At 42.3% G+C, this 13191-nt stretch overlaps 1 protein-coding gene across 2 annotated transcripts in view; it reads left to right on the plus strand.

The window, feature by feature from the left end:
- Positions 1–13191, plus strand: part of CLPB (ClpB family mitochondrial disaggregase) — a 148914-nt gene that overhangs the window by 51248 nt on the left and 84475 nt on the right. For both annotated transcript variants that reach the window (XM_070473296.1, XM_070473297.1), the window contains exon 4: positions 6262–6365. In XM_070473296.1, coding sequence (XP_070329397.1) covers positions 6262–6365 — 104 coding nt within the window. The remainder of the gene's footprint in view (positions 1–6261; positions 6366–13191) is intronic.

The raw sequence follows: 13191 nt of genomic DNA on the forward strand, positions 1-13191 counted from the left end.
GAACCAGAGATCAAATTGCCAACATCCACTGGATCATCAAAAAAGCAAGAGAGTTCCAGAAAAACATCTACTTCTGCTTTATTGATTACACCAAAGCCTTTGATTGTGTGGATCACAACAAACTGTGGAAAATTCTGAAAGAGATGGGGATATCAGACCACTGTACCTGCCTTCTGAGAAATCTGTATTCAGGTCAAGAAGCAGCAGTTAGAACTGGACATGGAATAGCAGACTGGTTCCAAGTCAGGAAAGGTGTACATCAAGGCTGTATATTGTCACCCTGCATATTTAACTTATATGCAGAGTACATCATGTGAAATGCAGAGCTGGATGAAGCACAAGCTGGAATCAAGATTGCTGGGATAAATATCAATAACCTCAGATATGCAGATGACACCACTCTTACGGCAGAAAGCAAAGAACTAAAGAGCCTCTTGATGAAAGTGAAAAGCAGAGTGAAAAAGTTGGCTTAAAACTCGACATTCAGAAAACTAAGATCATGGCATCCAGTTCCATCACTTCATGGCAAATAGATGGGAAAACAGTGGAAACAGTGACATATTCTTTTCTTGGCCTCCAAAATCACTGCAGATGGTGATTGCAGCCATGAAATTAAAAGACACTCCTTGGAAGGAAAGTTATGACCAACCTAGACAGCATATTAAAAAGCAGAGACATTACTTTGCCAAGAAAGGTCTGTCTAGTCAAAGCTATGGTTTTCCCAGTAGTCATGTATGGATGTGAGAGTTGGATTATACAACAACATATTAAAAAAATCATTCATCATGACCAAGTGGGCTTTATCCCAGGAATGCAAGGATTCTTTAATATCCGCAAGTCAATCAATGTAATTCACCACATTAACAAATTGAAAGATAAAAACCATATGATTATCTCAATAGATGCAGAAAAAGCCTTTGACAAAATTCAACATCCATTTATGATTAAAACTCTCCAGAAAGCAGGACTAGAAGGAACATACCTCAACATAATAAAAGTTATATATGACAAACCCACAGCAAGCATCACCCTCAATGGTGAAAAATTGAAAGCATTTCCCCTGAAATCAGGAACAAGACAAGGGTGCCCACTCTCACCACTACTATTCAACATAGTTTTGGAAGTTTTGGCCACAGCAATCAGGGCAGAAAAAGAAGTAAAAGGAATCCAGATAGGAAAAGAAGAAGTGAAACTGTCTCTGTTTGCAGATGACATGATCCTCTACATAGAAAACCCTAAAGACTCTACCAGAAAATTACTAGAGCTAATCAATGAATACAGTAAAGTTGCAGGATATAAAATTAACAGACAGAAATCTCTTGCATTCCTATACACTAACAATGAGAAAACAGAAAGAGAAATTAAGGAAACAATACCATTCACCATTGCAACAAAAAGAATAAAATACTTAGGAGTATATCTACCTAAAGAAACAAAAGACCTATACATAGAAAACTATAAAACACTGATGAAAGAAATCAAAGAGGACACAAACAGATGGAGAAATATACCGTGTTCATGGATTGGAAGAATCAATATTGTCAAAATGGCTATACTACCCAAAGTAATCTATAGATTCAATGCAATCCCTATCAAACTACCAACGGTATTTTTCACAGAACTAGAACAAATACTTTCACAATTTGTATGGAAATACAAAAAACCTCGAATAGCCAAAGTAATCCTGAGAAAGAAGAATGGAACTGGAGGAATCAATCTGCCTGACTTCAGACTATACTACAAAGCCACAGTCATCAAGACAGTATGGTACTGGCACAAAGACAGAAATATAGATCAATGGAACAGAATAGAAAGCCCAGAGATAAATCCACGAACCTATGGTCACCTTATCTTCGACAAAGGAGGCAAGGATATACAATGGAAAAAAGATAACCTCTTTAACAAGTGGTGCTGGGAAAACTGGTCAACCACTTGTAAAAGAATGAAACTAGAACACTTTCTAACACCATACACAAAAACAAACTCAAAATGGATTAAAGATCTAAATGTAAGACCAGAAACTATCAAACTCCTAGAGGAGAACATAGGCAAAACACTCTCCGACATAAATCACAGCAGGATCCTCTATGACCCACATCCCAGAATTTCAGAAATAAAAGCAAAAATAAACAAATGGGACCTAATGAAACTTAAAAGCTTTTGCACAACAAAGGAAACTATAAGCAAGGTGAAAAGACAGCCCTCAGATTGGGAGAAAATAATAGCAAACGAAGCAACAGACAAAGGATTAATCTCAAAAATATACAAGCAACTCCTCCAGCTCAACTCCAGAAAAATAAATGACCCAATCAAAAAATGGGCCAAAGAACTAAACAGACATTTCTCCAAGGAAGACATACAGATGGCTAACAAACACATGAAAAGATGCTCAACATCACTCATTATCAGAGAAATGCAAATCAAAACCACAATGAGGTACCATTATACGCCAGTCAGGATGGCTGCTATCCAAAAGTCTACAAGCAATAAATGCTGGAGAGGGTGTGGAGAAAAGGGAACCCTCTTACACTGTTGGTGGGAATGCAAATTAGTACAGCCACTATGGAAAACAGTGTGGAGATTTCTTAAAAAGCTGGAAATAGAACTGCCATATGACCCAGCAATCCCACTTCTGGGCATACACACCAAGGAAACCAGATCTGAAAGAGACATGTGCACCCCAATGTTCATCGCAGCACTGTTTATAATAGCCAGGACATGGAAGCAACCCAGATGCCCATCAGCAGACGAATGGATGAGGAAGCTGTGGTACATATACACCATGGAATATTACTCAGCCATTAAAAAGAATTCATTTGAATCAGTTCTAATGAGATGGATGAAACTGGAGCCCATTATACAGAGCGAAGTAAGCCAGAAAGATAAAGACCATTACAGTATACTAACACATATATATGGACTTTAGAAAGATGGTAACGATAACCCTATATGCAAAACAGAAAAAGAGACTCAGATGTATAGAACAGACTTGTGGACTCTGGGAGAAGGCGAGGGTGGGATGTTTCAGGAGAACAGCATTGAAACATGTATATTATCTAGGGTGAAACAGATCACCAGCCCAGGTTGGGTGCATGAGACAAGTGCTCAGGCCTGGTGCACTGGGAAGACCCAGAGGGATCAGGTGGAGAGGGAGGTGGGAGGGGGGACTGGGATGGGGAATACATGTAAATCCATGGCTAATTCATTTCAATGTATAACAAAAACTACTGTAATGATGTAAAGTAATTAGCCTCCAACTAATAAAAATAAATGGGAAAAAAAAAAGAGAGAGTTGGATTATAAAGAAAGCAGAGCGCCGAATAATTGATGCTTTTGAACTGTGGTATTGGAGAAGACTCTTGAGAGTCCCTTGGACTGCAAGGAGATCCAACCAGTCTATCCTAAAGGAAATCAGTTCTGAATATTCATTGGAAGGACTGATGCTGAAGCTGAAACTCCAATTCTTTGGCCACCTGATGGGAAGAACTGACTCATTGGAAAAGACCCTGATGCTAGGAAAGGTTGAAGGTGGGAGGAGAAGGGGATAACAGAGGATGAGATGGTTGGATGGCATCACCGACTTGATGAACTTTAGTTTGAGTAAGCTCCAGGAGTTAGTGATAGACAGGGAAGCCTGGTGTGCTGCAGTCCATGGGGTCACAAAGAGTTGGACACAACTGAGCGACTGAACTGAACTGATAAGCAAATAGTCTCCAACTAAAAACCTGATAGTGTCTGCTGTGAATTACACATTTGACTTTTAGATGTGGATTTTAGCTGCTTAGAGACCCTTCTCATTTCTCTTTAGGATCATAATTCATAGCCAGGATAAATTACCTACAAAAGGTAATTCTTAAAATCTTTTTAGGTGAGGGGTATTAGAGTCAGGAGACTCACTTGACCATGTTACTTATCTATGAGGACTGTGTGTGTGTGTGTGTGTGCACATGGGAGTTACTGAAATTCATTCATCCATTCAGCAGATATTTGGGCCAGATCCTGTACCTGTTGAAGGTTATGAAATTCAAACCAGTTAATACAGGGAAAACCAACAACACTACTGACTACAGATACTGAGAAACTTAACAACGGAGAGAATCTAAAATTACAGTTTGGCTTTTTAATAGTTATGATAGTTAGAGTAATTTTAAAAATTTTATTTATTTATTTTTGGCTACATGTCACCACATGACTTGTACGATCTTAGTTCTCTGACCAGGGATTGAACCCAGACCCTGGTAGTGAAAGCACCAAATCCTAACCACTGGATCACCAGGGAATTCCCTAAAGATTTTTTTAAAGTCCAGCTTCACTAGTAATCAAAGAAATGCAAATTGAAACAGTGATGTGATTCCATTTTCTGTCTAACACATTTTCTGTGTCCAGATTAACACACTATGAAAAAGAAAAAAAATGCCCTGTTTGATGAAAGGGCTCCCCTCATAGCTCAGTTGGTAAAGAATTCACCTGTATTGCAGGCTACCCTGGTTTGATTCCTGGGTCGGGAAGATCTGCTAGAGAAGGGATAGGCTACCCCACTCCAGTATTCTTGGGCTTCTCTTGTGGCTTCAGTTGGTAAAGAATCCACCTGTAATGCGGAAGACCTGGATTCAATTCCTGTGTTGGGAAGATCCCTTGGAGAAGGGAAAAGCTACTCTCATTCTGGCCTGGAGAATTTCATGGACTGTTGCAAAGATTTGGACACGACTGAGTGACCTTCAGTCACTCACTCACATTTTGATGAAAGGAAGGCACAATAGTTAATCTCATACTTTTGATAGTAGAAATAAAAATCACATTCTTTCTGACAGGTAGTTTAGTAATATTTATCAAAAACCTTGAAAATGTTTATAGGTTTGATCTAGAAATTCATTTCTTAGGAACTTATTCAAAGGAAATAGATTGTTATAGAAATATTAAAAAATAATTATTTTATAGTTGGAGATTGGCTGAACGAAGTATAGACAAGCCTTATGGTAGAATACTATGCAGTCATTAAAAACAATGTGATAGACAAATATATAATACATGGAAGAGGTTTGTATATGTTTAGGGAGAACTTATATATGACTCCATTTTTTTGTAAATAAAAATGTGCATACATTGGGAAAAAACTGGAAAGGTCTTATATATTCTAGAACAATTTTTTATTTTTGATTAGCTATATTTTCTAAATTTCTTAAAGTGAACATGAACCTTTTTTATTAGAAAAAAAAGTGGGGGGAAGTATTAGCAGGAATATCACATAAGACAGGGGAAACTAACATATAAAAAGCACTTCCTGGGTCAAGCACTGTGGTTGGTGCTTTATAACTTCACCTAATCTAACCTCACTGTGGAGCCTCCTGCCTCTGTCCTCGTCCCTCCAGTCCATTTTCACATAGCTATAGGAGTGATTCTTCTAATAGCAAAGATTTAGAAGAGAACACACCAAACTATAGATAGTAATTACTCCTGGAATTTAGATTGAGGAGATGGCTATAAGAGAAGACTTTCATTTTTCAATTTAATATTTCAATGTGATTTGTACTGTGTGTGTGTGTGTGTGTGTGTGTGTGTGTGTGTACATATAAGTGGGGAGGAAAAGCTTGTGTTGCCATGTCACTTCCCCTTTAAGCCCTTCAGTGGCTTACCTCATCTCCCACTTCTCTTCCCCTTACACCTTCTACTCCAGATCTTCTTTCTTCAGATGAAACTTGTGCTTTTTTGCCTCCAGGATTTGTGAATGCATTGGGTCCTCCCACTTCACCAACCTGGATCTGGTTATTCAGCCTTTTTAGGTCTTTAATATCACTTACCCCGGGATGCCTTTCTTGATCCCCTCCCTTGGTTTTCCACCATACATGGTACTTTTCCCATCATAGCCTTCATCATACTTTGCTAGAATTTTATGGTAAATTGTTGTCCTTCCCTGAAGAGACTGTAAGCTCCCTGAGGCATGGACTCTAGCACCTAGAACAGTGACTTGAACATAGTAAGTGTTTGATAAGTAGTTGTTGAATAAACACTTCATATTTTACAGTTGTGGATCCTGAGCCTTAGGGAGATGTTAGATAACTTGTCCAGAGCCTCTCGGCCAGTGATGTTTCAGAGCCAACTTTCCCATCCTTGTGTTCGATACTTGTAAAGTTCATGTTCTTTCCGTTGTACCACTCAGGTGAACAGAGGCAGAGCCAATCCCTAAACATGCCTCAGAATTGGGATCTTTACTTCCTGGACCTTTCCTGTTTTTGACACTTATGTCTGTCTGATTTCTTCCAGTGTGGTGCAGGTCCTGCTTGCGGCTGGTGCTGACCCAAACCTCGGGGACGACTTTAGCAGTGTATACAATACCGCCAAGGAGCAGGGAATCCATTCTTTAGAAGGTAAGTGTGGACTACTGTGCTGTTCTGCAGGCTCTCCTCCCTGCAGCTTCCAGCAGCCGTTCTCCGTGCCAGTTCTACCAGCAACTCAGGTGAGAGCCTGCAAGTTGCTCATCCTCTGGGGACTCGTGGATAACCCAAAGGCTTGGGGCAGATCCCCTTCACAGCCCCCTCTGGCTCTGTAATTTATGTCACGTCAGGTCTTAGGGAATAAAATAGAGGCCTGATTTCATGACTGAGGAGAGGGGTAGGAAAACCTTTTAACTGGTGTTCTGCCAAAAGTGCCTCAACCTGTGGAGTCTCAGATGAGTGCACAATGAAGCAGGTTTCCATAAGATAATTAAGGCAACTGTGTGGAATGTGGATTTATTCTTCCTCTACTTCCTGCAGACTTAGCCTGCCCCAGCCCTGCCCCAGAACTAGAAACCAGCTTTACTGGTTCCCTTAGCCTCACAAGTCCCTCCACACTATCCTGAATACTGTTTTTTCTCCCCCCCCCCTGTATGTGGAATATAGTCCTCTCTCTGACATTGGCCCCTCGACTTACTCAATGATCCAGGACAAAGAGTGGACTTCCTCTGTGCCTTGATGTCTGTGCTTGTAAAATGGAGTGGTCCTCATTGCCCTGCTGGGGTACTGTGCGGGTGATTGCTTGGACTTCTCCAGAGGAAAGAGCTGATATGTACCTTTACCAGGTCTTGGTCACATGTCTGTTGGAAGGTACCTGGGCGAGTTAGTCTGAATTACCTCTGGTGAGTGGTTTTTTGAAAGTGGAATTGAGAAGATGGCAGGTTGAAATGACCGCAGACAGAGATAAATATTTTACGTTTGAGCTTTGCTTGTCCAGATTGTCTCTGCTGCCCACCCATTATCCTGGCTCACTCACAGAGCCTGAGATTCCCCTTGCTTTCCAGCAACAGGGCAGCTAAACTGTGGCTGCTTTAGAGTTTGCAGTGATGCCAGGAGAGACAGCCTTGCTGACTGCTCGAGGGTCAGAACATTGACCTGAGGGGAGGTTCAGCAGAGGGGAGAAGTATGCTCAGCTCTCAGAACCATCAGCAAGGCTGCCAGACCGACGTGGGTGTGTGGTAGCCTAGGGCAGAGGTGTCATTGCTGCCCCAGCAAGGTTTCTCATAGCAGCTTGAGAAAAATGTCAAAAGCATCAGAGCATTGCTACCCAGGTGAAGTGTGAAGTTGTTCTCCCCTGCCTCTCCACCTCTGAACCTGCTCCTTCTCGGTCAAGCTCCCTTGCTGTAGCTAGATCCTCCACAGAGCCTTTTCTGCAACCTGCCCTCTGCTGCTCTTTTGAATGTTCTCTAAATCTTAGCCCTTTATATGGTTATTTGAACTCTCATCTGCTCATATGTCTTTTCTTTCTTCGTGAGCTGACAGTTCTATGTGCAGGCCGTGACCTATGCCACCTTGGATTCCCCACTGAGCTGGGGGAATTATATTCATTTTGTTTGTAGTAGAGGAGAATTTCATGAGTGCCAGACTTGCCCTATATTTGCAGCCTGATGTTTGGGAACTCAGCTTAAAGTTGTGGGATAGCTTAAAGGCTGTCCTCCATTCACTCAGACACGGCATTGCCACCCTCAGCTCTATCTTCTGTTCTGGTGCTCTCACCAAGGAGGAGCATTTGCTGAGGGGCAGGGCCAGGTAGAAGGGAAGGATTCGAGGGCCTTCTCATCTGCCCTTGGGATCCAAACACCGCCCAGTAAGTGTTTTTGATTTCACAGAATCTCAGAACTGTGAAGCCATCTAGTCCTGCCTGTGCTCTCACACCAGTCCCCACCCCTGCATTTCAAGTTTTGAACCTTTGTATTCTGGGGCTTCCCAGGTGGCTCAGTGGATAAAGAGTCCACCTGCAGTGCAGGAGTTGCAAGAGATGAGTTCGATCCCTGGGTCAGGAAGATCCTCTGAAGGAGAGCATGGCAACCTGCTCCAATATTCTTGCCTGGAGAATGCCATGGACAGAGGAGCCTGGCAGGCTACAGTCCATAGGGTCACAAGAGTCGGACATGACTGAAAGCGACTGAGCATGCATCCACCTGTGTGTTCAGCTTTCCAGGTTGATGCTCATATTCAGCATTCTAGATCAGTGGTCAGCACACGTTTTCTGGCAAGTGCCAGATAGTAACCATTTTAAAGCTTTGTGGGCCAGTTGGTCTCAGTTTTGGCTATTTAGCTTGGCCATTGTAGCATAGAATATAATATACAAATGAGTGTACATGGATGTGTTCCAATAAAACTTTATTTAAAACAAAAGTTGGCAGCAGGCTGGATTTGGCCCATAGGCTGTATTTTGCCAACTTTACTTTAGATATTTTCTTTTTTCTCTCCTTCCTTCGTCGTTTCCTTCCTCCCTCCCTCCCTTGCTTCCTCTCTCCTATCCTTCCTCCCTCCTTCCCTCCCTTCCTTGCTTCTCTTCTCTTTCTTTGCCTTTTTAATCAGTCTCCTTTGAATTTTTTTAACTCTTGAGCTCGCCAACCTACATTCTAGGTAGGTAGGCAACAGAAATATTGGAACAGACTAATATATATCTCATGAAATGCAGACAGAAATATTAACTATCTTTTAATTTATATGATCTGCAAATTTAGTGAATAGGCTTTCTATGGACTCATTTACTTACTCAAAAGTACTTTTTAAAAATTTTATTGATTACGTTCCTATCTAGCAGGGACTGGTCTCAGCACTGTTAGACAAGCAAGGTCCCTGCCATCATGCACTTCATGTGCTAGTCTTTGATTACAGTGTTTATAAGGACTCTATTATATAAAGTACAGAGCCCTGAAACTCATTCATGATCAGGACAATTTAGAAGCATTATTCAGCAGTCAGAATTGTAGATCCTCCAAACTTCTTTCTTTTGTATCCTCCATTTCTTCATCTTGTCCACAAAATTGTAAGAGATTCTCTCAGATTTATTGCTGAAATAAAAACATGTTTTAACATTTGTCTTAATTTGTTGCATAGGAACCCTTGCCCAGCAAGATGTTAGGTTATTCTGGCATGGTTTTGTATTATCCCTAGCAAACCCACACTGGTGCCCAGTAATCACTAAGTGTTTCAGAACCATTAAATATAAATAAATTCTAGATTTAAGCAATAACTATCAACTATCATTCATAAGTTCACTGCTCTGTGGCTTGCAAAATCTAACTTGTAGCTTTTTCTCTGTTTTGAATTCCAGGCTGCCTTTGCCAGCCATGGTTTTCTGGCACCTCCTCTGAATTTCCCTGGTGTGTCAGTGTGGAGGTACTCTGCCCTTGGACTTCATATGCTCTGCTTTCTGACTCTGAACCTGGAGAGCGATGGTCCTTTATCATCATCATCTCAGAGTTCTCCTCTCCTTACCAGCCGAAGCCTTTAGCTCCTTGTTAAACATACTTTTCTTTCCTTTTCCCATTTAGAAATACCTCATTCATTCATCCATTCAACCAATATTTATTGATTGCCCACTGTATGCAAGTCACTGTACCCAGCTCAGGGTCATGTTCACTGAGGAAGTAGACAAAAACAAAAGAATCCTGGTTTTTGTTTTGTTTTGTTTTTATTTTGGTTGGATTGACTTTTTCATGGGAAACTACCTACTTGGGGATATGTGAGGAGGTTAAGGAGAAGAAGAGTTACAAGCTCCTTGCCCAGAGTGTGTAGGCAAATTCACAGGAAAGTTCTTCAGTATTGGAGTGTAGAGTCGGTGCTCTCAAGTTCACTAAATTTCTAATAGATATTTCTGTGGGGCTTAGCCTGTGGTCATTACTGAAGGGGAGTGCTGAGTTATAGTTTGACTTTGGCAAGACCTCCCTAAACCCCTGTAATATATCCCTTGTCTACTTTTTCAGTATTATTGTGAAGTCGAAGAGATGTGATGTGTGAATCATAAAGTATTCTACAGTTACAATTGCTTATTAATTTGGTTCATTTATAATTGGGCATGTACTTCCTGAGTGCCAGGCACTCTGCCAGATGCTGGGAATGAATTAAAAGGAATATATATGGTCTAGTCCCTCAATATATGTGATCTGCTCTCAGTCAAGTAATAAGACAGACCTATGAACAGGCATCACAGTGCAGAATGATAAATGCAAAGGTAAATAGGTGTACAAAGGATATAGGTAGCACTTGTATAGGTAGTGATGCCCTCTACCTGAGGGCAGACTAGTGTCTTGGAAGTGTCACAGGGTAAGTGACTTTGAATTGAGTCTTAAGGTTGAGTCAGAGACTGCCAGGCAGGCTAAGTGGGATGGACTTTCCAGGCAGAAAGAACAACACATGCAGAGATAAGGGCTAAGTAATAGCAGGTGGAATCATTCGCCACAGTGCTAAGAACAGCTAGAAGACCATAGCAGGAGGCAGGGTTCTACGTGGGAAGGACCTTGTAAGGCAATTCTAGGGAGCTCATAGTGTTTTCCAAAGGCCATTGAAGGATTTCAAGTAGGGGAATGCTCAGTTTACATTAGCAGTTTAGATGGACTCATGGGATGGGGATGAATTGGAGAGGAGAGGTTAGCAATGGTTCTTAATGTTTTGATCCCTTTGAGAATTGGATGAGAAACCATGCTCCTCTCCCTCAAAATGCACTTCTCACTTCTGGGGATTTCTAAAAGAAATATTTGGGAGCAGAGAGAAATAGATATTCGAAAAATATCAGGAGGATATTGAGTATTCGGTGGAATGTGGGAATTGATGGAAAAGGAGGCACCTGTCACCTTGGTTTCTGCTTTGGGCAAACCATTGGATGAGTGGGTCTGGAGTTCAAAGACATCTGGCAGCATTTGCTTGATAGTTAAAATAATGAATGTGACTGAAACTGCCTGAGGAAAGGAGTTAAAATGAAGGGATAGGAGGACAAGTCCCTCACTCAGGATCCCAGCATTTAAGATGTGGGAAGGAGTGAGGATCCAGGCAAGGAGACCTAAAGGTATTGGAGAAGTTGCCTGGTTTTCTTCTCTCAGAGAGGTGCTCTGTGTCTGTCCTGCCTGCTCAGAATGGGCACAGCCTAGAGAAAAAAGAAAGCTCTTTGCTGCTGAGACTTTGCTAACAGCTGCCCTCATTCACCTTTCCTGGTGAACTGCTTCTCCTGTTTGATATTTGGTATTGTTCTAGCAAGAAGCCTGCTCAGCTGGCATATTACAGTGTCTTCCACTCTTGTCAGGGTTGGTGTTTCAGGGTAGAGAACAGGGCTGTTGGTGCAAGTGATGCAAGGATGCTTGGCCTTATTGGTTGACTATTCTGTTCTCTTCAAGCTCTCGGAATGGCATCTTCAGAGGCACAGTGATATCCTGGAGAAAGGTTAGGCTTCAGAGCCAGGAAGTTATGGTTCACTTAAGCTCTGTCACCAGTCATGTGACCTTAAGCCACTTGAATTTCTGTTTTCTCATCTATAACATAGGGATAACAATACCCATCCTAAAGAGTTGTTTGAATGACTAGAAATAATCACATGTAAAGCACAGTAGCATATGATGAAGAATTTATCTGCGGAGTTGGGTTTTGGCTCAATAAAAGACAGGAAATTTGCCATAGAGGTACTGAGCAACTCACCACTCAAGGGGTACTGACAGAGGCTGGCTGGCTGCCCATCAGGGATTCTGTAAAGGGTCATTAGATTATACTGCTTCCAAGGTTCCTGTCAGCCATGTGATTTCCAAGGTTCTAGAAACTTTGGGCTTATCTTCAGAGCAAGTAATGTACTTAGAAGTAGGATTTGAGCCAGGCTTTGGGTAGTGGAGAGAGGAGAAAAAAAGAAAAGATATTCTAAGCAGGGATCATGCTTGAGCAAAGACACAGAGGGGACACATGGAGGGGAGCTTGGAGATCACGGCTGCTTCCCTACCACTTCATCCCCTGATCCTGACCACATTCCATGCAGTGCCTTGAGCCCCACCCATGCCCACTCTAGGAGAGTCCCACTTGTAGCTGGTTGCTGGGTGTGGGCCCCAATCCTCAGGTGGAGGAGGCAGTAAATTAGTGGTAACAGTAAACAAGTCACCCAGTCAGGGATGCCCCTGGCTGCTTGTAAGTAACTGTTATAAACCTTGGGTGTCTGAGGCTGTCAGAAATGCACGCGAGCACTCTGAGCGCCTCTCATATACACAATTAAAACAATAAAACATGGCAGAAACGTAGCCAGAGCAGGCTATAAATCAGCTTCTCTTCTCAGCTCCAAGTGGCGGCTGAATAAAGATGAGTTGTGCAGAAGCTGGGTTGGCACAGGGCCCTTCTGGGGATAGGGGCCTGGTTTGCCCGGCCGGACCTGCCAAGGCCAACCCTAACCCCACCCCCAGCCCCGGTGGCCCTCTTCCCACAGCTCCAGGGCCTGCAGGTCCTGGCCTGCTCCAGCTGACCTCCCCATCTCTGTGTCTTTAGATGTGGGACAGGATGATGCAAGCTGTTACATCACAAACCAGTGGACAAGTGCCCTGGAGTTCAGGAGATGGCTAGGAGTCCCCGCTGGTGGTAATGGAACTGCTGTCTATAATATTTCTCCCTCTCCCCAGGACATTGCTAAGGAGTAGTCTTACCTTAGCTTATCTGTTCAATATAAGTTAACACCCAGCACTCACTGCATGCCCAGCCCTACCCAGGCACAGCAGAGAGAATCTGTGCCCTTGGAAACAAAACTCAAATGGGAGTAATAATGGTCCCAAGGACATAAGAATCACCTATCTCAGAGTCCAAAGAGTGGCTTGGCCATCAACTGTGTGACCTTGGGCAATTCTCTATCTCTCTGAGCCGTGATTTTCTCATCTATAGAGAATAAGATTTTTTACACCATAGATGTAGCTTGTCAAAACACAAATTCCTGCCCCACTCCCAGACC

The sequence above is a fragment of the Odocoileus virginianus genome, chromosome 10 (genome assembly GCF_023699985.2).
Source record: "Odocoileus virginianus isolate 20LAN1187 ecotype Illinois chromosome 10, Ovbor_1.2, whole genome shotgun sequence".
Lineage (NCBI taxonomy): Eukaryota > Metazoa > Chordata > Mammalia > Artiodactyla > Cervidae > Odocoileus > Odocoileus virginianus.